Source organism: Ammospiza caudacuta, chromosome 7, assembly GCF_027887145.1.
Source record: "Ammospiza caudacuta isolate bAmmCau1 chromosome 7, bAmmCau1.pri, whole genome shotgun sequence".
Taxonomy (NCBI): Eukaryota; Metazoa; Chordata; class Aves; order Passeriformes; family Passerellidae; genus Ammospiza; species Ammospiza caudacuta.
Window position 1 is genome coordinate 33180296 of NC_080599.1, and position 24679 is coordinate 33204974.

General features: G+C 40.2%; 1 protein-coding gene across 1 annotated transcript; it reads left to right on the forward strand.

Annotated features, from left to right (window-relative positions):
- Window positions 1-147: 147 nt before the first annotated feature.
- GTF2B (general transcription factor IIB) lies at window positions 148-23090 on the forward strand. The gene is made up of 7 exons (XM_058808722.1): window positions 148-221; window positions 2564-2670; window positions 12697-12830; window positions 19770-19916; window positions 20053-20182; window positions 20760-21041; window positions 22622-23090. Exons 1-7 carry the CDS (start codon window positions 205-207, stop codon window positions 22753-22755), a joined length of 951 nt encoding a protein of 316 aa, XP_058664705.1. The 5' UTR covers window positions 148-204; the 3' UTR covers window positions 22756-23090.
- Window positions 23091-24679: the final 1589 nt, after the last annotated feature.

Below are 24679 nucleotides of genomic sequence, written 5' to 3' on the forward strand. Positions count from 1 at the left end.
AGGGGGTCTGTGGGTTGCTGCTTGTCCCGACGGGAGCGCTCCAGCCCACGTCCCGCAGCCCCGGGCCCGGGCCCGCCCCGAGCGTGCGCCCGCCCCTTCGCGGCACCCGTAGGAGCGCTCGGCGGCCCCGCCCGCCGCTCTCGGGATTTAATTGCAGGGGCCGCTGGGCCGCGCGCTATCCGGCCCTGCTGCGGCACCGCCGACATGGCGTCCACCAGCCGGTACGGGGGCGGGCTGGGCGCGGGGGGACGAGCGGGAGCGGCTCCGGCTCCGATATCGCTCCCGTCCGCGGCACGGGCAGAGGATGGTTGCGTCGCCCCCGCTACCGGCTGGGGACTGAGCGGCGGCCATCGCCGCCCTTGCCCGGCCCCGGTGCTGCCGTTTTAGCACGGCTCTCGCGGTGCACGGCGCACCGGCCCCTCTCCGGTGTCCTGATTGTCGGGGCCGTTCCTTAGAGCGGCGGGCGGGCGGGCCTCAGGGCTCCTGTTTGTGCGGGCCGCGCCGGGCGGCCCCCGGCTGAGCGGCCTCTAAGGGGCCGAGCTCGCCGCCTCTGCGTCTTCGTGTCGCTATTGCTGGGCAGCGCTCCGAGGAGACGCCGGGGGTTTTGGGGGATTGATGTCCTGCGTGCGGAGCTCCTCGTCAGCCAAGCTCGGAGCGAACGGCGGCTCGGCCTGGTTTGTCCCCCGAGCGCGGCTGGGGCCGGGCCGGGCGGGCCTCAGGTGGCACCGAGCCCGTCCCACCGTGTCCCCCGGCCGGGCACCGGCAGCTGCGGCCCCCGAGTCCCCCGTGCTCAGCGCTGCCTTGAGCCGAGTGCAGCTCCCTGGCCTGGCTCCCCCTTATCGGGGCCTGCAAACTGCTCTCAGGCTCCCACCCTAAATCCGGACCGGCGCTAGTCAGCGACCAGACGGGTTTCGGGTTCTGAATTCCTTCCTCCTGGAGACACTCCGAGTTTTTCTTTCTAATCTGAAAGCCCGCGGAGCAGACCGGAGTGACTCTGTAACGCCTGCTAAACCTGTCCTGGGATCTAGGAAGCGCTTCCGAGTAGTCTTGCTGCAAGCCGGCAGTTATTTGCTGGGATGGGCCTTTACACACGTGCCATGCATTTTCCTTGGGTGTAGGTGGCTTAGTCAGTTGAATCCATTGTAAGGAGTACAGCGTATATGTGTCGGTAGATAAACCGAGTTAAATTGGGATGGGAAGACAAATTTTTGCAATGTTTTATGAAGGTAAAGTTTGAAACAAAACATGGGTTGGTATTCTTTGAGACATCTGCATTTTTTTTACTTTTGCTTGGTGTGTCACTGCCTTTTATGTAATGCCAAATGTCAGATGATTGTGAATGCTTTGTCAACAGTGTTGTCATATGAAACTTGTGGCTGGGAATAGAAGGAAGGTAGTCTGAAGAGCTTTCATGTACTCTTTTGAACATAATTTACATCTGAACATCTTGTGTTGACATGCTGTCTGGAGGTTTTAATATTAATAGTTATGTTGATTTTCAGTTTTAGTTTCAGGTTGCAGACATTTTTGTGAAGTGTCAGTGGATTAAAATGTTCTGATTTTTTGTGTTCTAGACTCATTGGAAATATCTAAAAAATGAAAATTAAGATGGGGTCTGTAGGTTAGGCTGAATTAATGGCAGAAAGAATTGTGGAAAATGTGGTAACTCAGAGTAATTCTATTGGAAAAATTTTTACAATTGAATGGATTACAAATTGTTTTTTTGGCTTATTCAAATAGAAGTAGTAGTTATGATAAATTTTTTGAGATCAATTTCTTGTGCTTTTAAACTTTAGCAAAATGGCTTTGTGGAATATATGGATCCCAATTGTAAACAATTTTTACTCCCATTTTGAAATAATTCTAGTAGTATTATGTAACATATTGTTAATACGGAGTATTTACTTTTAAAACATTTGGTTAGAAGCAATTGGTTGTTACTTTAGTCAGTAACTAAAAGCTGTTTATTAAATAATGCTAATGCTTTATGGGAGGTTGTAATTCCTGAAGATCCATGAGTGTGAAAGAGATCCCTGTTTTCAGAACTTCTTGTCATGTAATTACCTTAGGAGATGATTATTTTTTGTTAAGATTTCACTATGCATTGCTTAATTTGAAATGGAATTTATTCTTCAAATACTTTAAAATAAATCAGTGTCTGAATTAGGAATTTTCCAAGCATACATGTTGTATGTGTAACTTTCTGAGTTAAGGACCTGGTAAATAATACTGTTCTGAGTAGGAGTGAAAAGGCTCATTTGGAATGAAGAAATCACCACTAACTTCTTAGGAAACTTCATTTAGCAGTAGTTTGAGTTACACTGCCTTTAATCAAGTCTCTTATGTAGGTTTTTAATGTTTGATTTGAAGTGATTTTGGTACAAGATACATTACAAGAAAATTGGAATTTAGGTGAAGTCTTGATTGTCAAATGTAGTTGCAGCATTCATATAAAAAGTGCAGCTCAGATAATCAGGTTAATATTCTATAATTTAAAACATTAAGTGCTGTATTACTGAAGTGTTCTTATCATCAAGGAACTTTTTTGCCTTTTTTTTTTTAGTTTGGATGTGCTTCCAAGGGTGACTTGCCCAAATCATCCAGATTCCATTTTAGTGGAGGATTACAGAGCTGGTGATATGATTTGTTCTGAGTGTGGGCTAGTAGTAGGTAAGTAGTTCTTCATATTTTTATAAGTTGCCATGTAACCTAAATGGTGTGGGTAGGTTTGTGCTCTCTTGATGCCGAAGTGTGGGTGGTAAATTTGATGGGGTGTGTGTTTGTTTGTTTTGATTTTTGTGTGGGGCTTAGTTTTTTTTGTGATTGTCTGTTGCTAAAAGCTTACTGCTCTGAGTAGCCTGTGTTCTGGTAACTTCATGCACTACAAAAATAATCAAACTCTCTTTAAATACTGAAAATTTAAAATGTGCTGTAATATGAATTGGAGTGTTGTGCTGTCCAGTCCTGTATTCTGTTTTTATTCATGACTCTTCTTTCATTCAGGAAAGTATAAGAGATTTTATAGAAACTCTCTGTGAAATAACTTGCTTATAAGAAAAAAAACCCAACACAACACAAAACCAAGCCCCAACCAACCTCAGTTTCCCAGAGGCTAGATGTTATCTTCTGCCCTGAAAGATTTATATTTATATGGTTGCTAGCCTGTGTGTTTGTTAATCACTTCTCCCAAGGCTTTTAAGACTATCCTAAATTTTTCCACTGGAATTTTGTGAAGCTCTTTTACTTGGTTTCTGTAGCAGCAACTCCACAGACTAAACTGTATTTCTAAGTATAATGGAATATTTTAAAAGAAAGGCCTGTTAGGCTTTGTCTTTTGTTTGAGTGAGAAAGAGGAAGTTGCTGCATATACATTTTTATTTACCTTTTCTAGGATAAACATCTTACATGCACCTTACTGTCGTTATTCCTTTTATCATGGCAAACTTTCCACGCTTGTATTATGATAATCCTTTAAACTTCATTGATTTCTGCTAATTTGTTTTTGGCCCTTATGTGAAAAAATCCTCCTTGAGGGTACATGTTTGTGTGATTCATTCAGTGCTGCTAAATATTTCAAATTGTTTATATCTATCTTTCCTAGACAGTGGTGGTTTTGTTTTGCCTTGCTGAATTTAAAAATGTTATTAAAAGCTGAAAGTTAAGGAATTTGTGGTGAAGGTAGTACTAATTCAGCCAAGCAACTAAAATATGTCTTTTTATGCAAAAGCAAGCTTCCACATAAATTGTTAAAGTAAATGTTAAAACATTTAAACTTGAGTACCAGTTTCCTTTAAAGTCATGAAACCATTTGAAACCTCTAAAGGAAGGATTATAACTGCTTTGTTAAAAAGAAGGGGTTTAAATTGCATAAAGGTCAATTAATCAGAATAAATTTTCTGTTTAAAAATTCAAATATCCACAGCAGTACTTCCTACTCAAATATGATAGTAAGCTTTTAAGTTACTGCTTAAAAATACTTTGGTGCATGTTCAGCTCTTTGTGTGGCTGTCACAGAGATTGAGCAAAAGTTTAGAAAAGCCTATCTTGATCAGTTCATAACTTTTAAGATAGTTCTGGTATTGAGAGAAGAGGAAAAGCTTTTTCTTCATAAATGTAATTTTTTGGAACTTGGAATTTGTCACAAGTGTCACTTCATGTACCTTCTGTTACCTAGTCACAAGGAATTCTTGCCTGAAGAGTTTATCCTCTGTTTTTTCTGAAGTAATGGCATTGGTACATTCTTTAGTTCAAAATGTTAGCAGTTTCAATGAGCAGGATCATTAGAATATTAATAGAAGCTGTTTCTGAATTGAGTTTTTAATGTGTTTGTAATTGTCTTAGTGCAGTTTACCTCCAACATTACTGGTAGGATAAAAACTGTTTTTTAGGTAAGCATTCTGTGGATTTCTCCCCAGAAGGCTTTAACAGCATTGTGCTGATTGTTCTCATTCTGTGTTGCATTCCTTCAGCTATTTAGCTTGCCTCTATGTGTCCAATTCCTTAGCTAGGCTATCCAGCAGGTAATTTAGAAAACCAATTAAATAGGGTGACAATAAGTAATCAAAGAGAAGTGAGAGCATTAAATATTTTCTCACCTGGTCTGATAAGAAATTTAGAGAGGGTGTAAACCAGATCCAATCCTTGGTGCCTGTTTTCTGGAGATGCTTGTGAAGTAGAGATTAAAGGAGTGAAGACAAAATTTAGCTTTCATGTGTTCCAAGTACAACTTTCCTGTATTTGTAGCAGATTCCATGAGACATGTTCCCCTTAAGAGACTCAAGATTTTGTTTCCTGTTTTTACTTAGGGAAGTTTTGTTTCAGGGCTTGCATGCATTGTGATCACATGTGAGCAGAGCCCACTGAAAATATATTTTGGCATGGACTAAAAGTTACTGGGATCTTTCAGCGGAGGGGATCATTTAGAACAGTTAATCCTCCCTGTGCAGAAATCAATAAAATCAATATATCTTGTAGCTGAAGAAGTGCTACAGATTTATTTAAAAATATTGTTTTTAGTGTCTGCAGGGCACTGCTGGTATAAATGGTAAATGCTGAGTTTGTGCTCTTACTGTACTGCTGTAAAGTACATACTGGTGTGAGTTCACTGATTTTTTTTTTCCTTTTTTTTTTTTTTTTAGTGTGTGCAGTTTAGCTGTAGACAGAGCTAATAGTCATTGACTTAACTAACAGTATTTGCATTTGATGTTTTTCTTGCTTGCTATGGTAAAGTACTGAAGTTGCTTATTTATGGAAAGAGTGTAAAACTATTATATGTAGAACTGTGTTGTAGGATAAAATAGCTGGTGCACAGATAGTTTTCAGGTTTGTAATCAATTTTCTGGGAATAGGAGATGAAATCAGTATTATTATCTTGCATTTGGCAGTTGAAAGGGTAAAGCAGTAGAAAATTTTGGGGGAGCAGGAGGCCAGGACACAGAGAAGCTGATCTCTTTATCAAGTGAATTCTGTATTTTAGGCACACCTGTATGTTGCAAGTACTACTTTTTAAAGGGATTTTTGAGAAGTTTTTTTTCAGAGTTGTTTTCTACTTACAGGTTCAATAATTTAAGTTAAATCTAGTATGCTGTGTTTTTTTACACAGTATTTTCCATGTGTTCTGAATAAACTGGTGTTTTACTCTGCAGTATTAAAATAATTTGATCTTGTAATGTCATTATGACTGAAGCTGGTGTTGAGAGTATTATTGTTTCAAAATACTGCTTCATTCTCCTAAAACCTCTCATCTGCCTTTTCATTATTACTTTTTGTGGATTAGTTTGTGTTCTGTCTTTTCATGGTAATTATTTCCAACTTGTTAACTTTTCCTTCTGCTAATTGCTTTTTACTTGAAAGGTGCTTGGAGACCTAAATTATAATCATCCATGAAATTTTGATATTAGTGTGGATTGACATTCATTTGAGACTTAACAACTCTGTTCAGGTCTCTTTGCTGTGACAAGAATAGTGTTTTATTATCCCTGCCTTTCTCCAGTCATTCTAAGCTATGTGCTACACTGAGAGTTCATGGACAGAGTTCTCAGGGCTTAGTTCTGTGTTCATTTAAAGCATTCATCATATCTCATTCTGCAGACAGTGTTGGTGGGGGAAAAGGGTGTTGTTCAAGAACAGAAGGCTAGTAAATCCTCTTTCTTGACAGGCAGCTATTTTGCTTACTACCTTATAGGCAGTAAAAAAGGCTGGGAATCAGCTCGTATGCCAGAAGGGGCTGAAGAAAGCAGAGTGAAAGTGGAAGACAAAGCACTGAATTTTCTTGGTGTAGCAAGGTGGTGATGTGAATTTCAGAGGAGGATAAGAACAAGTCTGGTGGCATGTACTGCTGTGTAGTATCTCAGGTATAAGGAATACCTCAGGTTAGGAACACCTTTTGAAGACATTCCTTAAATATCTACATAGATAGCTTCATTAAATGTTGTGTGCAGGAGTTAAGCAGTGAGGAATTTATTTTCAGTGTGTAGTAAGTGATTTTCTCAAACTGGTTAGCACTGTCTGCTTCACTGGGCAGGTATGGCTGAAAGGAACAGTGCTCTTGTGTGGATCTGCTTTAGGGAGCCTTCTTTGGTAAAAAAGCAGAAGTCTGTCTCCAGCTGATGAGGATCCTTGGACACATATCAACTCATTAAAGCTTTGAATCAATTATGACCAATATTCAGACATTTCTGCCATGTTCTGTGTGTACTTGGGTGTTCAGTTGAAGAATTTTAGGGAAAAATTAGTCAATAGTCTGTGGTCTGCACTAAGGCTGTTACAAAGATCTGTCTGAGGATTTGTTTGGCTGATACTTCTGACATATTTGAGATCAAAATGGTGCATTGTAAATTCAGATTGGTCCATGAAAAAGAGGTAAGATTTGACTAAACTACAGGTGCTTTTTTTTTTAGCAGTAAAATAAGTAGGAAGGAGTTTCACAATTGCCTCTCAACTGGCCAGTTCATTACTCAGGATATCTGTCATTAGGGATAAGATTGCTTGCTTCTGTGTAGCTGCTTGTTTTTTTCTGAAAACCAAAGAAATCTTTTATTTCTTTTCAGCTGTTTGTAGTATCCAGTAGGTGGGGAAGGTGCTTAAGTACTTCTGACTTGCATCCAGTAGAGGGCAGTTACATCCATAGGGGAAAAATCTGTTAAAATTTGGCTGTATGTCCAGGTTTACTCCTTTCTGCAAGTATTGTTAATCTTTAAAATATTAATTCTTGATTCAAAGTATTGCTTTAAAAGTCGGCAAAAATCTTTACATATGGATGTGAATTAGCAGCCTTTACATGTTTGGTGTCTAGACTACTAAAAAGTGTGTGACAAAAGTTGGCCCTTGGAAAAAGACTCCATGCATTTAGAGGAAAGCTAATTATAAAGGATACTGATCCTTAAAGACATTCTGAATAGTTGACTCTTGCGTGAGCATTCTCAGGTACTTAATACAGGAAATTTATAATAAGAAGAAAGTGAACTGCTTGCCTTTCTCAGCCAGCATTTCAAATAGTCTGTTTTAATTCCAACCCTTTTCAGCTTTAAAGGCAAAGGGTGATGCTTCTAAGTGTTTGGCAGTGATGCTTGTAAGAGTGGGAACAGACTTTAGATGTTAAGAGTCAGCATCTTTTGTCAGGCTTTGTAATAAGCACTGCTCTTAGCATGAGATTTCCTGGAGGGTGCAGGAAACTTTCTAGTTAGTGGGTTTTTGGCTACAGACCTAAGGTATTTGAGGGCCACTGCTACTTCCATTAGGTGAAGTACTAGGTTTTTCTAGTAAGTAACAGTAACATTTTGAATCCTCCTATTTAGGGAGTGCTTCTTAACTTGCTTCCTTGCCAGGCTGACAAGGTAATTAGGCAAATAAGGGCTGGAAACAGTCTGAACTCTGATGGAAAGAGTCTCATATATTGTGATGTAGGGTAGATCAGGCACAACATTTTCAATTGAGATTCTGTAGTTTGGAGCATCCTTCACACAACTATTTGAGCCTTTACTCTTTTAAAGGTCTCAAGTCCTGGGGAGGTGTAACTTCAGTTGACCAGACTTGTCCATCTCATCATTTAACATTTCTACTTTCATTTGCTTCTTCCAAAATTATTATGCAAGCTGATGGCTTTGGAAGCCTGTAAGTCCTTTTAGATTTGTCATCATTTTGATATGCAGGAGCTGCTAAGCCTTTGTTCTTGTAGCAGTCATTTGCCTGCGGTGCTGTACTGTCTGTTTCAATCCATAGTTGCCTTTTGGTACTGGTGTGATGCTGTTGATGTCTGGCAACTAGTTAAAATCATCTGTGGCTTTTTTGTTTGTTTGCTTGTGGGGGTTTTATGTTTTGTTTAGCCATCATAAAGCCTGCTTTAGTTATTTTAACTGACTTGTGAATAGACTGGTGTTGCTGGTTGGGATGATAAATTTGTGGTGGTGACAATTCATTGAAAATAAAATAACTTTTACAAAGAATACAAATGCCTTACTAAGGGCTAGAAATAGTGGTGACTGTAAAATTATATGTTTATTTATTTTTCCCCTCTCCATGAGTTTATTCTGTGGAGCATTTAATACATCTGGTCCTTAATAGAAGTTCTAAGGCTGAAAAATGGAAAAAACGTCATGTGTTCCCATATGGGGCAATATGTAAGCTAATAAATAGAATATGGAGTAGATACACCTGGAGTATTATGCCTAGCTCTGGCCTTCTGTGTACTAGGAAGAGAGAGACTTGCTGGAGCAAGTCCAGAAGAAGGTTGCAAAAGTGATTTAGGAGTTAGGTGAGTCTTGAGAGCTGAAGCTTGATCTGATTGTTCAGCCTGGCTCTGTGCAGTTTCATGTCTTCTTCATTCTCCCCAGCCTGTAGCCTACTCCTTAGTTTTTTCACTGTAGTTTGTCACAGCACCTCTTTACTCTACTTAATAAAGAGCTGACTGAAACTTAAGTGTAATCCTATATATCTGTACACACATATTTATATTTAAATTTGGCATTGTAAAATGCTTTTAATTAAAAGTATAATATATGTGCTCACTAGATGGCAGCAGATTCCCTAACTAACTGTGAGAATGAAACATTCTCTGTTATCAGTAGGTATTTTGGATCTTCAGAGTGCAAATTAACTTTTAATACTGTATTTATGGTAAAATTAAAATATTAGTTAACAATATGCGGAACTTAATGCAATGTGCAGCTAACATTAGAGCTCCTCTGAAAAGAACTTAAGAACATGCCTTCTCAGCAGTGTTTCAAGACTGGATATGGAAGATTACATAGCTCATGAATGTCATCATATTTCTAGTTTTGGTTAGATATCTTCAGTTTTAAGCTATCTTGTCTTCTTATAACAGATAACGCAAAATGCAGAAGGAGAAGAAAATACATGTGTCTTATGATTTACTGCAAGTTTGATGCATAGATATTTCAAACTAAGTTTTAAAAACTACTCAAAAGTCTGTTTTAATTTTTGGGTCTGACCTGAGTTTGGTTTTGCATTTATGTAGCACATGTTCTTTGCATGTGTCAGTTGTGAAGACAAGTAACCTTGGCCTGAGGTTTTCTGTTCTGAGTAGCACTTCTGCATTTTATTAAATGAGCTTTTCAGATGATGAGTAACCTGAATTTGGTCACCAACCAGGGGAGTTGGCAGTGTGTGTTTGCACTGGAGCCTGTGTGTTAGTCTGTTAGATTGTATTTTAAAGAGACACTGAATCCTGGAAGAGTAGTTTAGGAAAAGAAATGGAGAAAAATTAGTCTGTTCAGAAAGATGCTTTGAGATATCAGCCTGGAGATGCATTTCACAAGGATTTGGTCCTGTAAACTGTTGTTTTTGTATGTATTTCAGAGGAGGAAGCTGAGGAGGTGAACTCTGTTAGAGGAAAATCAAATAAAGGAGTATCTAATGTGACTGTATCCAGTGAAGCCCTTTTGTTCAAACTGACTGCTTAGAAAGGGAGTAGCCAAGGAATATGTGGCCACTCCCATCTTTATTGCAGTTTTAGAGGGTTGCCCAAACCAATATAAGAATAAGTGAGCAAGCAGAGACAACTGTATAGTGTACTTACTGGGAGCTTTTTTACTCTCATGTTGGACTGTTGGATCCATATTCCAGCTTGGGAAAGTCAGTCAGTAGGGCATGACCTAGCAAATTGAGTTTAGAGCTTGAAATCTTAACTCAGTCTAATTTAGTCAGTAAAAAATCTTAACTCAGTACTAAATTTAGTCTTTTTGTAAGACTAAATTTAGTATTTTAAAGTTTTGCTTTGACCACTTAGGGTGGGGTTTAATTGCACCTGTAGTAATATCACAGTTCCAAAGTGGTTTTTATGTATTGAAGAACTAAAGATAATAAATGCTGCATTTTGTTTCTTGTTTTAGTTTCTTGTTGAATGGGATGATCCAGCTAATCATGCTTGTAGCTGAATATGTTTTTCATCTGTGGAAACCTGTGGGCTTATTTGTTTGATTTTTCATTAATGCTTCTAGCTTGTGTCACACTTTTATAGAAGCCTTTTGAAAGATGGAATGTGCTGCCTAGGATTTCTGTATATTTTCTGTGACACTGACAGTATACAGAAAAACTTCTTTTCTGTAGTAGCAGATTTCTTGGCAAAATGAAGATATTTGCATACTGCATCCTAATTGCACAAATGCTTTATATTCAGTGATTTGTTCTACGTAATCTTTTCTTACTCTGACATAGTAGTCTCAATCTTCTGTTTGTGATGTGTTTATCAGAGCAGGCAGTGATGTAGAACTTTCTTGTTAGAGCAGGAATGGTTCATAACTCACAAGAGGCAGATCCCTGAGTGAGTCATTTAGGTCATTCCCACTTATGTGGAAAAATATTACATCATTGCTCTGTACTCAGTGTTCTATTTATACCATGCCAGAATTTTAAGTACATTTTGCTTTTTTTAGATGCTGTAAACAGTATTGGGGGTTCGTCTAAAAGTAAAGTTACTGCTAGGCCATAGAAGGAGCATTACTGAATCAAATATTTACAGAGTCCAGGAGTCAGAGGAGCACACTGTCTGCAAATTCAAGCTTGCCAAGGGTGTGGGGGTTGACCTTTGTAGCAGAAAGAGTAAAAGGCAGCACAGATTCATTCTATCCATAAACCTTGTAGCTTTTCATGGTTGATTTTTTTTCTTCTGCCTCTTGGTTTTTATTAGACCAGTAAATAAAGGTGGAGCCATACTTATGAGCAAGTCTGACAGGTATTGATGAGAACACCTTTAACCTAAAGTTTGTTTTTTTTTTTTGTTGTAGCAACTTCTTTTGGTTCATTCACAGCTTTCAGTTTCAGGCATCCTCCTTGCATAGTTTTATGTTAAAAATTGAGTTATTCTGTCAGAATAGAGTCCCCTTGTATCCCCCAGGGAATTCTGCAGTTGCATCACTCTGTCCAGACCTTCTGCATTTTCTCCAGCTTCAGATCTTGTATTGTTTGCAGAGTGCTTTTTTCTGCCTGTTTTCGCCAGGTTAAAATCAGCCTCTGTGATTTCATTCTAAGGCTTCCATACTGTAAACTGTGCAGTCAGTTCTACTTTTTTTTGCAGGCATTTCTCTCACAACAAACTTAAACATTGATAAAGGTGATGAATTTTCCCTCAGGTTTAGCTAAGGGTACCAATTATTCTGAAGTTTCTTCTGAGCTGTATTCTGCTTTACTGCAGAACACTGAGAGAAGTGTTCCTTTTGTGTTATTTTGTGCATGTGTTCTTAAAAATTCTGTAGTATTGCTCTGGAGGCAACACCTTTGTGATGCAGCTTTTATCAGATCTTTAAATACAATGAACTTTGCTGGATTTGGGGCTGGGGTTTGTGCTTTCTTCTGTGTTTCTTTTTTTCCCCCCAAGTTCCTGTTGTTGTGTTTACTGTAGGGCTTTTGCCTGCATCACAAAGTATGTGAGCATTAATTCTCAAACTGGTAAGTTTTGAGAAATAATTCTCATTGCTGTTTCCTCTCATTGCTGTAGGAAAGGTTTAGGTGGATGTGAAATTAAGAGAGGACTGCAAGGAAAGTTGTTTCATTCAGAAAATGTGGTGCTTTTCCTGTTTATTCTGAATCTGTACTGAAAATCTTCCAGTTATAACAGGGTTGATTGTGTTTAAGTAGTTGAGTATATATATTTTATGTAAAACTGTCAAGCATCATGAAATTGAGCAGAGTCACAACTGTCTTCAAGAACAAAAATTGAACTGCAAAATGTCATCAATGGTGGGTTAGGAGTTACAAAATTGAGGGTACAAAGGAGCTAGAAATTATTCAAGAGAAGTAATTTACTATAGCTTGATGGGATTGTGCATGATAGGTAAATCATGTGTGCACTGTTAACACATGGCAAGTGCGATGAACTTAAGTTACAGCAGCTGACTCATTGAGAACAATCCTGACCTCAGCTTGAAACTGAGATCTTGATTCCTTTTGTGTATTGGAAATGCCATGATGTTCTTAATGGATAATCCATAAAGGTGACAGTTCCTGGTTTCAGGATGCATTTCTTTAGTTATTTATGTCTTCTGTTCAGCTCTAGTTGCATTTGTTTTCCATTGTAGATCCTGAGCATTCCTGTTTGTTGTCCTGCCAGTTACTGTTGTGTTTGGGAATGGCAGCCGACTGCCTCCTTGGAGTGCAGAGCTCAGATGCCTGCCTTAATGTTTCATGCAATATTTTAAAGCACTGTGTCAATGCAGACTTTGTGTTGCCCTGTGTTCCCAGGTGACCGGGTCATAGACGTGGGCTCGGAGTGGAGAACGTTCAGCAATGACAAAGCCACCAAAGACCCATCTCGAGTTGGGGACACCCAGAATCCTTTGCTCAGTGATGGTGACTTGAGTACAATGATTGGCAAGGTAACGCTGGAAATACTAAAGTTTACTGAGTGTTTTTATTTCAAGTACCAGGTGATACTTCCATAGAAAAACTATACAGCATGTATTTTTGAAGAGATTTTCACCTGAACTGAAGTTGCGTGTTTCAACAGTCTATGAAATGTGACCCTTTCCTGAGGATAGAAGGAAAGGGCCGACCTTTGCAAAAAAACCAAAAAGTTTGCAGTGTTGTGGAGTTACTTGCTATACTTAGATATGTTGCTATAAATAGGAAAGCTGATGTTGCAATTTTAAAAGAAGTATACTTTGACTTAGCAAGTGTATTTGAGGTGGTTCTGAAATTAATGTTGAGATCTCAACAGCTAATGCTGCTGTTTTTTCGTAGTAAAGTCTGTATCAGATTCATATTGGAGACCTGGAGACCACATTGTACATGTTCTTTCAATTAATGTTAAAGCACTAAATGTAGAATTCTTTCATGGTGTGAGTGCCTCAAAGGAAAGTAGCCCATCTATACTTGGGTTGAAATTTTGTGGTGCAGTCATGTCCTGCTGTTTCTCCTTGAGAGCAAGCAGGACTAGTCACACAAATGCATTCCCTTTGATGAAGCAGTAACCCAGGTAAGTTTTAATTGTTGTACTTTCTTTTTCATATTTTACTGCAAGATCCAAATTAACTTTTTGTGGATTTCCTGAATGTTTCATGAAAAGGGGTGAAGTTGCTGATTAGAACATTTTGCTGCTTTATGTGTTTTCTCAGAAGTTTTTGTCCCAGTGATGTTGCTAGGATGAAGTGTCTAAATATGTATGTATAGGGCAGTTTGCAACATACTTTTCATCCAAGAATTCTTAAAAGCACCAAAGTCAACAAGTGAATACTGATGGGCAGCTAATTTTCACCATTAGTGAAAAAGAAATCTTCTCTTTGAGGAAACGTCCAAGTAGATTATTATGTTTTGGACAATTCTAAGAGTTGCTGCCTATCACATTTTATGGTTATAGGTGGCTTTTGGAGTACATTCAGACAAACAAATTTCTGCACTGCTTCATTAAAACATTGGCCTTGCTAAAGGGCTCTGTGAAGCAGTGCTGTAGAAGTCACTGGAATTCTAATACCACCTATGTAGGATCAGAAAGATTGTAGTTCAGAGGGCTTGGACTTCTGTTGCTGATTTGGTCAGCTGTGATAATGATCTATACCTTTATAGACAGATGGAGAAATGGACTGTTTGCTCCAGGTTCACATTGTTTCTCACTCTGAGCTGTGTAAATACAAGGTTTGTTTCTGGGAGCTCAGCTTGATTCAGTCAGTAGAATGACCTGAGCTCCTTTAGAATCTGGACATTGGAAAAGACAAAAGACATTTCAGCTTTATCACAGGTTTTGTGTCCAGGTGATCAATGGCTTGTGCTGTTAACACCCTTCCCTCTGAATGTTCAGATCATAATTTGGAATAAAGAGGGATAGCAACCTTAGTGAGAGAATTAAAGACACAGGAACTTGTGTGAAAAGTTTGCCCATGAAAACTAAAAAACTTTAAGAGCTGGACATTTGACTAATGAAAGTTTTGCTGTAAACCAGAACATCCCAGAATAGGCAGGAGCAAACTTGCTGTAGCAAAGAGTGCCATTCCATAAAAACAAGATGAGAGTTTTAGTGTGGCATGATTTAACCTATGAGAACTGAGTAAAAAGTGCTGGAGCTGCCTGGATTGTGTTTGGGATTGTAGAGGGGGCAGTCAGTCCAACTGTGGATACTTTATTTGAAGAGGTGCATTATTTTCTATGGGAAATTGAGAGTCCCTTTGACCAGGATGTTTTCTGCACAGGAGTTCCTGTGTTTGTCTTGCTAGTAAGCAGGAGCTCTGCCATGTCAGTTCCTTGATGTGAGCTCTGTATAAGAGACTGCTTTTTTTTCAGTTGTTTGGAAGGAAGTGAATGGCTTTTATCAGAAGATGCTGAAGACATCTCCTATCAGTGCAGAAAGGGCATGAATTTTGCAGCAAGGAAGTGGTACATTTCTCAAGCAGTCATCTGAAGTGCCTGCTGGCAGTAGGTTGGGATGTGGATTGACCTGGATAGACACAGTGGTTGAACACTAACTAGATAGACACAGTGGTTGAGCAAGGGTGAAATTGGTGTAATTGTGAAGAGGGTAAGTAGCATCTGACAGAGTGCAGAACAACCTATATGAATTCCAGAGAGTGAAACAGGGTAAGATTCTTATTTTCCCAGTTAACAGCAGGTTTTAGAAGGGCCTGGAGTAGACCCCATGTTTGTGTGCCAGAGATGGCTTTAACCTTTCATATGGGACTGGACCAGGGCTATTTCTTTCTGCTTGAGGTAGGACTGCAGATAATAAAATCTTTACAGCTGACCTTCTCCACCCTCACAAAAACACTCTCACCAGAAAAACCCCTAAAACACAACCTGTGTTGTGGGAAATCCAAAAGAGAAGGACGCTGATAATTCTCATGGCACATCATGTTAGATCTGTTATAGACTCCTGGGAACAGAGATGGAGATGGAGTCTCAGCCAGTTATAACAGTATTGCTTTGTAACAGTAGAGGAAGAGGGTCAGTTCTCCTTCACAGAGTGGTTTGTGTCTCTTTCCTCTGGGAAGGCAGGAGGTGCTGCTCTGGGGCCCCTTCCTGCAGGGATGTGTGGTCTGTATATGTTAGCTGCTCTGCCTGGGCAAAGGGATTAATTCCTAATTGGTTTTAATGTGTGAGGAACCCATGTGTCTGAGGCAGCAGCAGCAGCCTGCATTGGAACAAAGATTAATTTGCCTCTGAAGAGGAGGGTGAATAACATAGTTGGTGGTGCTGGAAGTGGTTTGAATTCCACAGGCAGGTCTTCAGGATACTGGCACAGAGCAGTAACTCTGAAATTAGATGCTGTGTGCTGCAGTTGATCTGATTACAATGCAGATCAATTGGAGGCACGGTGAAGTGTCACATTAATTGTTACTTGATTGCCAGAATGTTGTAGTTATTTCTAAAATTCTAACATAAAGTTAAAGAAAAATAACTAAACAAGCATCTTTTAGTTTCACTTTGATACAGGGAGCTCTCTTGTATGAATCTAAAAGCAAAAACTGCAAGTTTTGTTTCCTATCTTGTGGAAAATGTCTTTTGTCACCTTTGCTAGTTAATTGATTCCTTTTTTTGTATTAACTGCAACTCCAAGAGAATTTATATTGGTTGACCAAAGATCTAATGCAATCTTTTGGCATAGAATTTCTATCCTTTGATCAGATATCTTTTAAAGAAAGCTGGCTTTTGTTAAACTGCATGACCTGAATCTGGAAGTGCTATATTGATAAACAGTGAGAAGGTACCAGGGGCTGATGAAAAAGGGGAAAGGATCCATCAGACTGATCCATGTGAGCTGTTTGTACTGGACAAGAAGACTGCTGGATCGGGGCATGCCTTGGTGCTGTGGTTAACCACCAGTTAGTGGTGTGGGTGATACTGGTCATACTGTGTGCTGCTCTGGGGAAATACTGGGGTACAAAGCTCTTGAATGCCAGCACTGTAAACCTGACCTCCACTGAGCCCCTTCAGAGATTGTCACTGTTTACTTGACTGCATTTTTTCACTTCAGTTACCTTGAAGGGTGTTTTCAGGATTGTATCCCTGAGATTTCTGTTCTGTTTGAAAGCCAGACAGGTAGAACTCCCGACTCAGGCCACAACAGTAAACCACATGATTCATAAAGTCAACTTCATTTCAGTTAAAACTGTGTGGCTTCTGTCTTTTTCCATGAAGGGAAAGGATCTCCTAACATGATTGTCAACATGATTGTCAAGGGCTGAAATCAATAAAGTATTGTCCCTCAAAGCTCCAGAAGGAAAGTAAATGGTGCATTTAAATAACACCTGCAGGGAGAATTTCTGTGGTTTATGTAAGCAGTTGAGGTGGAAGAGAGTTTCACCCTTTTTATAGTTGTGAGTTGTATATTGGGCATGGCTCTTGAAGAGGGTAAAACATCAGCAGGGTAAAATCTTTTTCTGCTTTCACTCCACAGCACCTAATAGATGTGTGTTGTTCTTTGTTTGGTTTTTGTAAAATTTTTTTTGTTCTCATTAACAAATGAGAACCAAGGAAAATCGCTCTGGTGAAGGGGAATCCTTGCTGGGTCCAGGACAGAGCAATATTTCCTGGTAGATTAGTCTCTGATACAAAGCCTGACTAGACAAGGACCTGGGGACTTGCTGTTGTTTGTGCTCACTCTTCGGGCATCTACAAGAGTTTGAGCTCATACAGTTCCATGTAAGCATGTGTGCATAGCCCTGGTCTGGGAGGCCATGATAAACACAAATGTAGCACCCTGCAGGGAACAGGGGTATAACTGATGGCCAGCAAGGAGCCTTTTGGCCTAAGACTTCTCTATACTTCGGGCCAGAGGAAGTTTTGGCATAATTTTTGAATGGAAGGCCTAGTATTTCTCTTTGTGGCCTGAAGTCTGTTGTACTTTACTCTTGCTCTTTGTTTACCTTTTCATCTTACTGGGAACCTTTGAATAGTTGGAGGTGTTCATCCAGCCAAGGAAGTAGGATTGTCTTTGGAGCAGCCCTCTGTTGTGTTGGTGCCAGGATCATGTCTGGGTGCTTATCTTATATTAAAGGATGTTTGGAATAGTAGGAAAAAAGCCATGAATGGTTCTGGAATCTGTTGTAAAGACCTGTTGAAGGAGCTAGGGAGACTTTGAGGAGGGTTCTGTGCTAAAGTCCTCAGCTACTGCAGGGAGTCAAGGTGTGTGAGCACCACAGATGGTGTCTAAGCAGGGAGGATCCCCTGCAAGGGGCTGCTGGAAGTGAGGTGGCCTTGGGCATGGGAAGGGGAACAGTGTAAGTGAATGGTCAAGAGCAAGTGTTATTACTGTCAGAAAACATCTGTTAAATGCAGAAGTGCACCTCAGAGATGACAGAGTTATAGCCTGTGTTAAAATGAAGGGCACTTCCCAAGAACGTGGGTCAGGAAGGAAGGAACTGGGCAGCTGAGAAGAAAAAGGTGATGCCAGGGATTGTTCTATGCTTTGTTCACTGTCTTTACCCCACTTTGTACAGCCTGGACATCTCAATCTGTTGCTGGGTGTTCAGTTTGAGATCTCTGTGTGCAAGTGCTTAGCCAGGTTATCAGTCAGCCACAGATCAGGACCTGCTTTGTGTTTACTGGTTTTGGTAAAATGACAGTGCGGTAGTCGGTGTCTCTGGTGGCTTGTTTAAATGACCAAATCTGTCTGCAGTGAAAGCTGGATGCTCCATCCCAGGTAAATTGTTTGAAGGTACCAGCAAGGAATGAATGCTTGCAGATTCAGGAAATTCATGTTTCTACACATGATGGAATGATAAAGAAATGGTTTCTACTTGAAGGAACTTGGGGCCCCATGCATGCTGTGACAGTGAACATATGTATGTTATAAATTGCTCTTCTCTTACAGGACATGTCATTATCAGCTATCACTAATCTGACATGGCATCATTTGGTTAAGACTTGTTTTGGACTGCTGGCAAATTGAAAACTTTGAACATTTTAGAGCCTTTTGCTTGGGCATATTTGCATATTTAATAGAAGTATGCATTTTGCTCTGTAAGTTGTAAGGTATAAGCAGAATGGTACCTTGGAAGCTTGTTTTGAAATTGCCAGGTTGAGTGTGAGGCTCTTAATTCTATGGAGACCTCAAGCTTTTCTTTTAAAAGGCCAATGATTTTTCCATAAAGTCAAAATACATGGATATTTTCATTTTCTGATACAGGCTTGCAGCCTCTAACAGGCACGGTATCAGGTTGGGTTTGACTGGCTCATTGGTTTGTGTGTTCTCTTTGCCCATGCCTTCTCTATGATGGTTATCATTGTAACAACTGGTCTCCAGCTGACCATAAAAATGTTTTTCTGGCTCACTAATGTTGAGGAAGATGAAACAGGAAAGCCTTATAAATTGTCTGGCAAAGGATTTTGAGAATATAGAAACTATAAGCAAGATTGAAATGAAAGCAAGCTTTGCAATCCCTTAGTTACTGAACAACGGGAAAACAATGGTGTGGCCGCTGAAGGTAATGCCCTTTTGATGAAACAAGACCCTCTGCCTGCAGACAGGTCCAAGGGTCAGAGCAGACCCTGTCAGCTTGGCAGAAGGGGTCTAAAGAGTAGTTTTTAGGGTTTAAAATGTAGCACAATATGGTAATGTAGTGATTCTTATAGGCTGTATGGAAATGCTATAGGATTTGTGTCTTGTACTGGATTGGTTAGTGAGAATCAGAATATTCAACACAGAAGATGATTTATTGTACTGTAACGGGAACTTCACTCTCTTACCTCTTTTACTCTTTTATGCTTTGACTCTCTTGCCTTTTGCTGTCTTACCCCTTTTACTCTCTCACCCTCTCATCCTCTCTACCCCTCTCTTCTCTCGGGCCTGCTCCGAGCTGTGGCTGGCAGCTCCCAGCAAGGCCCTGCACCCAGGCCCTTTGCAATAAACTGCAAGTTCCACAACCTGGCTTCAGAGGTCTCTCATCTCTGTCCGTCCTGACTGTGCTACCCCCTGAGGCTCCTACAACCTGTCTGCCACAGATGCAGCCTAGAGGACACACCAGGGTTGCATAGAATGTCATCCTGGACCTCACCACTGGTGACAGGAGTATCAAGATACACACATTAGCTATATATTCTTTCTCTCTTTGGCTGTGTAACTATTGTTACATAAGGGAAGAAAAAGCCCTGTGTAATCTGCAGTCTCTGGGAAGCAATTCATTATTTGAGACTGGTGCCAAGTGTAGAACTTGTTGTGTGGAATGATGCTTGGTTGAACAAGTTACTCTCAGTGATGTTTATTTGCACAACTGTTGGAACCGATGCCTTGAATTAAAATATATAAAGCTGGAAGATGTTTGCTCTTGAAGTGAGCAGGAAGTTGCTTAGATACTTGTGTTATTGATAATACAAATTTTTCTTTTCAGGGCACAGGTGCAGCAAGTTTTGATGAATTTGGGAATTCAAAGTACCAAAATCGCAGAACTATGAGCAGCTCTGATCGTGCTATGATGAATGCTTTTAAAGAAATTACGAACATGGCAGACAGAATCAACCTCCCTAGAAATATAGTTGTAAGTTCATGTCTCTTTTCCTTAAATTGTTCTGGCATTGACTTAGTTAGCATAATATAATGAGCACATGAATTTTTGATATTGCTGCTAATTAAATGGCCTAGAGTTAATTAAATTTCTTCTTCTTGCGTTGAAGGATCGAACAAATAATTTATTCAAGCAAGTGTATGAGCAAAAGAGCCTGAAGGGGAGAAGTAATGATGCTATTGCTTCCGCTTGTCTCTACATAGCCTGTAGGCAAGAGGGCGTTCCAAGAACATTTAAAGGTAAGTTTTCAGTGATACAGATTCAATTTTTCTATGAAAGAAAAGTTTCGTTTCTGTCACTATAGGAGGTTGGTTTTCTTATTCCTGGACTTTGTCAAATTGGTTGTTCTCAGCTGTAGCTCACCTTTGAGGGGAGGGTGGAAGGGTCTGTGAGAATTTGTTGTATTTGTGGAGTAGGCTCTAGGGCATGGGGGTTTTAGCATTTGGAAGTTATTTTGAGTGTTGGTGAAACAAAAGGCATTGCTTTGATCAGAGGATGGTGGAGCCTGTTGTAACTGATTTAAGTGAATTTGAATCAGCAGTTCTGTAGTGAATAGTGCAACTTTTCCCTAACAGAGGTACAATTCTCTAGCATTCAGTACCAAATTTCCCTTACTAAGTGAGCTGTATTAATAGTGTCTTGTGATAAATGTGCACTGACTGAAGTTTCACAAATGGTCAGAGCTTATTTCGTGATGGTGACCTTCAGGACATTGTCCTTCTTTGTGGGTCTTAATATATTGAGAATCAAGTTTGATTATTTTGGGGGCAACAAATGCTGTGAAGCCTAAGATTTAATTTATACTTTTTTTTTCAGAAATATGTGCAGTGTCCAGGATTTCAAAGAAAGAAATAGGCCGGTGTTTTAAACTTATTTTGAAAGCTCTGGAAACCAGCGTTGATTTGATTACAACTGGAGACTTTATGTCACGATTCTGTTCTAACCTGGGTCTTCCCAAACAAGTACAAATGGCAGCAACCCATATTGCCCGGAAAGCTGTGGAATTAGATTTGGTTCCTGGGAGAAGCCCTATCTCTGTAGCAGCTGCAGCTATTTACATGGCATCACAGGCTTCTTCAGAGAAAAGGACGCAAAAAGGTAAAACTTGACTTTTTTTGGTGTTTTTTTGGTTTGTTTTTAGTTTGCCATGTCTTTTTTCCTGAAAGAAACTTCAGCATTGCTGTAAAACTTGGATGAGGTCTGTGCAAATGGTGATAAGCTCATTCTAACTGCATACAGCAAGGACCAAACCAGGATCTCCCTGTCCCCAGAATGAACATGGAGTAATTTGCTACACTCAGTGTAAACTGAATTAATTTTCTTCTGGTATTAGGAGTTGGATCCTTGAATGCAATGGACCAGTGCATTCACATGAGCATAATAATTCAAGTTCACATATATTTTTGTGTCCATTTTTCTGCTCTAAAATATTCCAAACAGGAACTTGATGGCAGTTGCAGGGAGCACTTGGGCTTTGGATTACATCAAATCTTTAATCATTCTTGCAGCCAGGGAATCGCCTGCATTAGTACATGGTCCTTGACTTACTGTGAGCCTGTGGTAAAGATGGAAAGTGTGGGATGGCAAGGTTTGCTGTGGACCAGCTGGGGCAGATAGGGTGGCCTGTGGGGAGCCAGTAAGGAGTTCAGGGCTCTTGAGCTGCAGAGCAGCATGGATCAGCCCCTGGGACTCAAGGGAATGGGGCTACAGGGCAGTGATGTCTGGGGAAAGAAGTTCTAACAACTAAGGCTGCAGGGGGTAGAACTCGATGTGAGAAATGGATTCAAGTGCTCCTCTGAGTTGTCCAGTCCAGATCAGAGATGTTGAAAATGTAGCAATTTCTTAATGGAGCATTCCTTTTGGATATAGAATAGCTTTATGTGTCAGGTTGTGGTTTGTTCTGCATTTGTAACTGCTTACGTCCTTGGAGCTTCCATCCTGTTGGCACTTTCCTGGGCCTATGAGTGATCTGTAGCCCAGGAAGTTCAGTGCCTTCATCTTTGCTGGTTGTGAGATTGTGAGATTGTATCTCTTAAGAGTGATAATTAAAATACAGCTGCTTGCCATGGACACCACAGCTCCACACTGCTCCAGTGGTTTTGGACTGTGCTGAAGGCTCTCATGCAGTTCAAGGTTTAAATTCCTGACTTTTTTTTCTTACTAACTCTTGAATAAATTTAAGTTTCTGTGCATCTCAAACAAGTGTTCCCTTAGCTTGTTAGATAGTGGTGTGTGCCTCTGCCTTAATTTCTTGGTGCATTTTAAGGTAAATGTATTTCATGCTTAAGTGAAGGTATCAGTTTTTGTCTGTGGCTCAGTTTTTTGCTTGTTTTTGCTTATATTTAATCAAAGCTTAAAAATGAAGTTCTAGAAGTTGATGATGATTTATTAAAATACTGGTGGTCATATGTAATACATGTTTCTAATTACTTTTACCCTTTTCCAATTTGAAGTTTGTTATTCCACAATTTATAGGTTAAGGTGAACTGTGGCACATAAGAAGACAGACTTAAGTATCCAAAATATTAGTCACTACAGTTAACAACATTTCTACCAGGCTTTTGGGGGAGTTGCAAGTGAAGCAAGTGTCCAGTGCCTCTTGATAAGTTATGCTTGCTGGTTTTTTGAATATAAATGGCAAAAGTAAAAACTAACCACTTCTCTGCTTTTTGTTGTAGAAATTGGTGATATTGCTGGTGTGGCTGATGTTACGATTAGACAGTCATACAGGCTGATCTATCCTCGAGCTCCAGATCTTTTCCCAGCAGACTTCAAGTTTGATACCCCAGTAGACAAACTACCACAGCTGTGAGATTGCAGAGGGTTAATTTCTGTTAACCCCCCCAAAAAACCCCCAACAAAAACAAACTCTTTATTTTTGCCTATAATAAAGGATGTACAAAGTGTTAATATTGGGTCTTCGTGTTGTGGAACTGAAGGATATGGAGATGGCGCATAACTGCTGGAAGGCAGCATACATTCCAAGGGTAAACAAGCTGATTGTGTGGCATTTTGTATGTATATATTAGTGGAAGTAAATATTTAATATCTGTTGCAACAAATTTAATTTGATACTGTTGTACTTATTTAGATTTCTTTTCTAGGGATCTAGTAAGATGTATTTTGGAGAATTTAAAATATTGTGTAATTCCCAAATAAACTGTTTTCCAAAAACACCATCTTGTGGTATGACTGCAATGTGACATGCACGTACTGTTGTACATGCTGAGAACTGGAATGCAGTCTATGGAATGGTGGAGTGAGCTTCATACTTGTGGGCTTGGTCACAAGGCTGCTTAAATGCTCACTTTGTGGACAATTTCTGATCTCTGGAGTGCTCTGGTAGCTGTAGGGAGCTGTAGTGTGGGTGCTTGCACCCAGAATGTAAACAGTTGCTGAAAAGCTGTTCCAAGTTTTGCACAACTGCTGCAAAATATTTCAAAACTGGTTGCAAAAGGATTAATCCCATCCTTGGCACAGTCTTCCCGATTCTCAGTGTCTCTGCTTTTCTGCTGTGAATTGGAGGTAATGACAAAGCAGCTACTTAGAAGCATGAGGACTCACTTTAGTTGAATTCCTGGTAACTTCATAATGCTTAGTACTGAACAAAGAAAAGTAAAAATATTTATAGTGTGTGTTTGTTAAATGTCTGTTCTACCAGCCCACCCTGCAGTCTGGCTGGCCTGTGGTTGTTCTAAGTGAGCATTTGTTGTTTGAACTGATATGCCAGGTGCTGAGTGAAGGCCTGAAGTTGTTCAGCCCTGCCCAGACTAAGAGCTTTGAACACTGGTTGCCTCCTGACAGTGTCCCTTTGTGTACAAAGCAACAAATGTGCTTAACTGGGAGTCTTATGGTTCCTGAGATTTTTGTATCACAGGTGCAAATGCAGTTTAACTACACATATAACAGCTGAGGGGTCAGCTTGCTGCACATCTGGTCTGAGCCAGCTGGAGGAATGGCTATGTCCAGTGCTAATAGCACTCAATAATTGCCAGTGGCCCTAACTGTTTGTTTTCTAGTTGAGCTTTAATCCTCTTCTGCCAGTAGATACTGGAAATGTGGAGACTGAACATTTTTTTCTGTAGGTTGTACATTCCTGTTACACCTCAGGAGCTGTTCGTTGCAGCCATGAAGGATTCTGGTGCAGGTGTTAGGAGTATGCTCAGTCAGCAGGGCATGTATTCATTGTCTGATGTATTGCCTTTGACTTTGTTGCAACATTTTCTATTATCTGAGCATTCCTGGTCTTGGTCTGTACTATTCTGCCTGTATCCTCTATGAGAAAAGGGGGATGCTGTGAATGGGCTGGGCCTGACCATTAAATGCGTTGCTACAGCTTGGGAATGCAAAGGTGGAAATTGCTTTTACTGCAAGTGCTGCTTTCCAGTATAGATCTGTGGTTTAAATCTGCTCCATGAAGATTGAAAGTGACTGAAATGTACATTTGCCCATAATGCTTATCTTAAATCCTTTCAGGCATTAGGCACGAGCACTTGACATGTGATGGGTGAGTGTTTGCAGTTGAAATTGTTGCATACAGCAAAGATTGCCTGGACAGGAATTTTAATACATCCGTACAAAGCTCTGAAGTGCAGCAGCTGGAGGCAGGGAAGTGCAATCCTGCCGTGACCCTGCGGTTCCATGAGCAGTTCCTGTATCTCCCAGGGTGTGGGAGTAACTGTGCAGCACGAAGAGGCACAACTAGGAATCTGCTTGAAGAGGCAGGTATATTCTGA

What these genes read in the sequence shown, in the direction of transcription:
- GTF2B (XM_058808722.1), top strand. An exon ending in ACCTCCCTAGAAATATAGTT is followed by an intron (nt 19,917 to 20,052) that starts GTAAGTTCATGT and finishes CTTGCGTTGAAG; the next exon opens with GATCGAACAAATAATTTATT. An exon ending in AGAGAAAAGGACGCAAAAAG is followed by an intron (nt 21,042 to 22,621) that starts GTAAAACTTGAC and finishes TTTTTGTTGTAG; the next exon opens with AAATTGGTGATATTGCTGGT.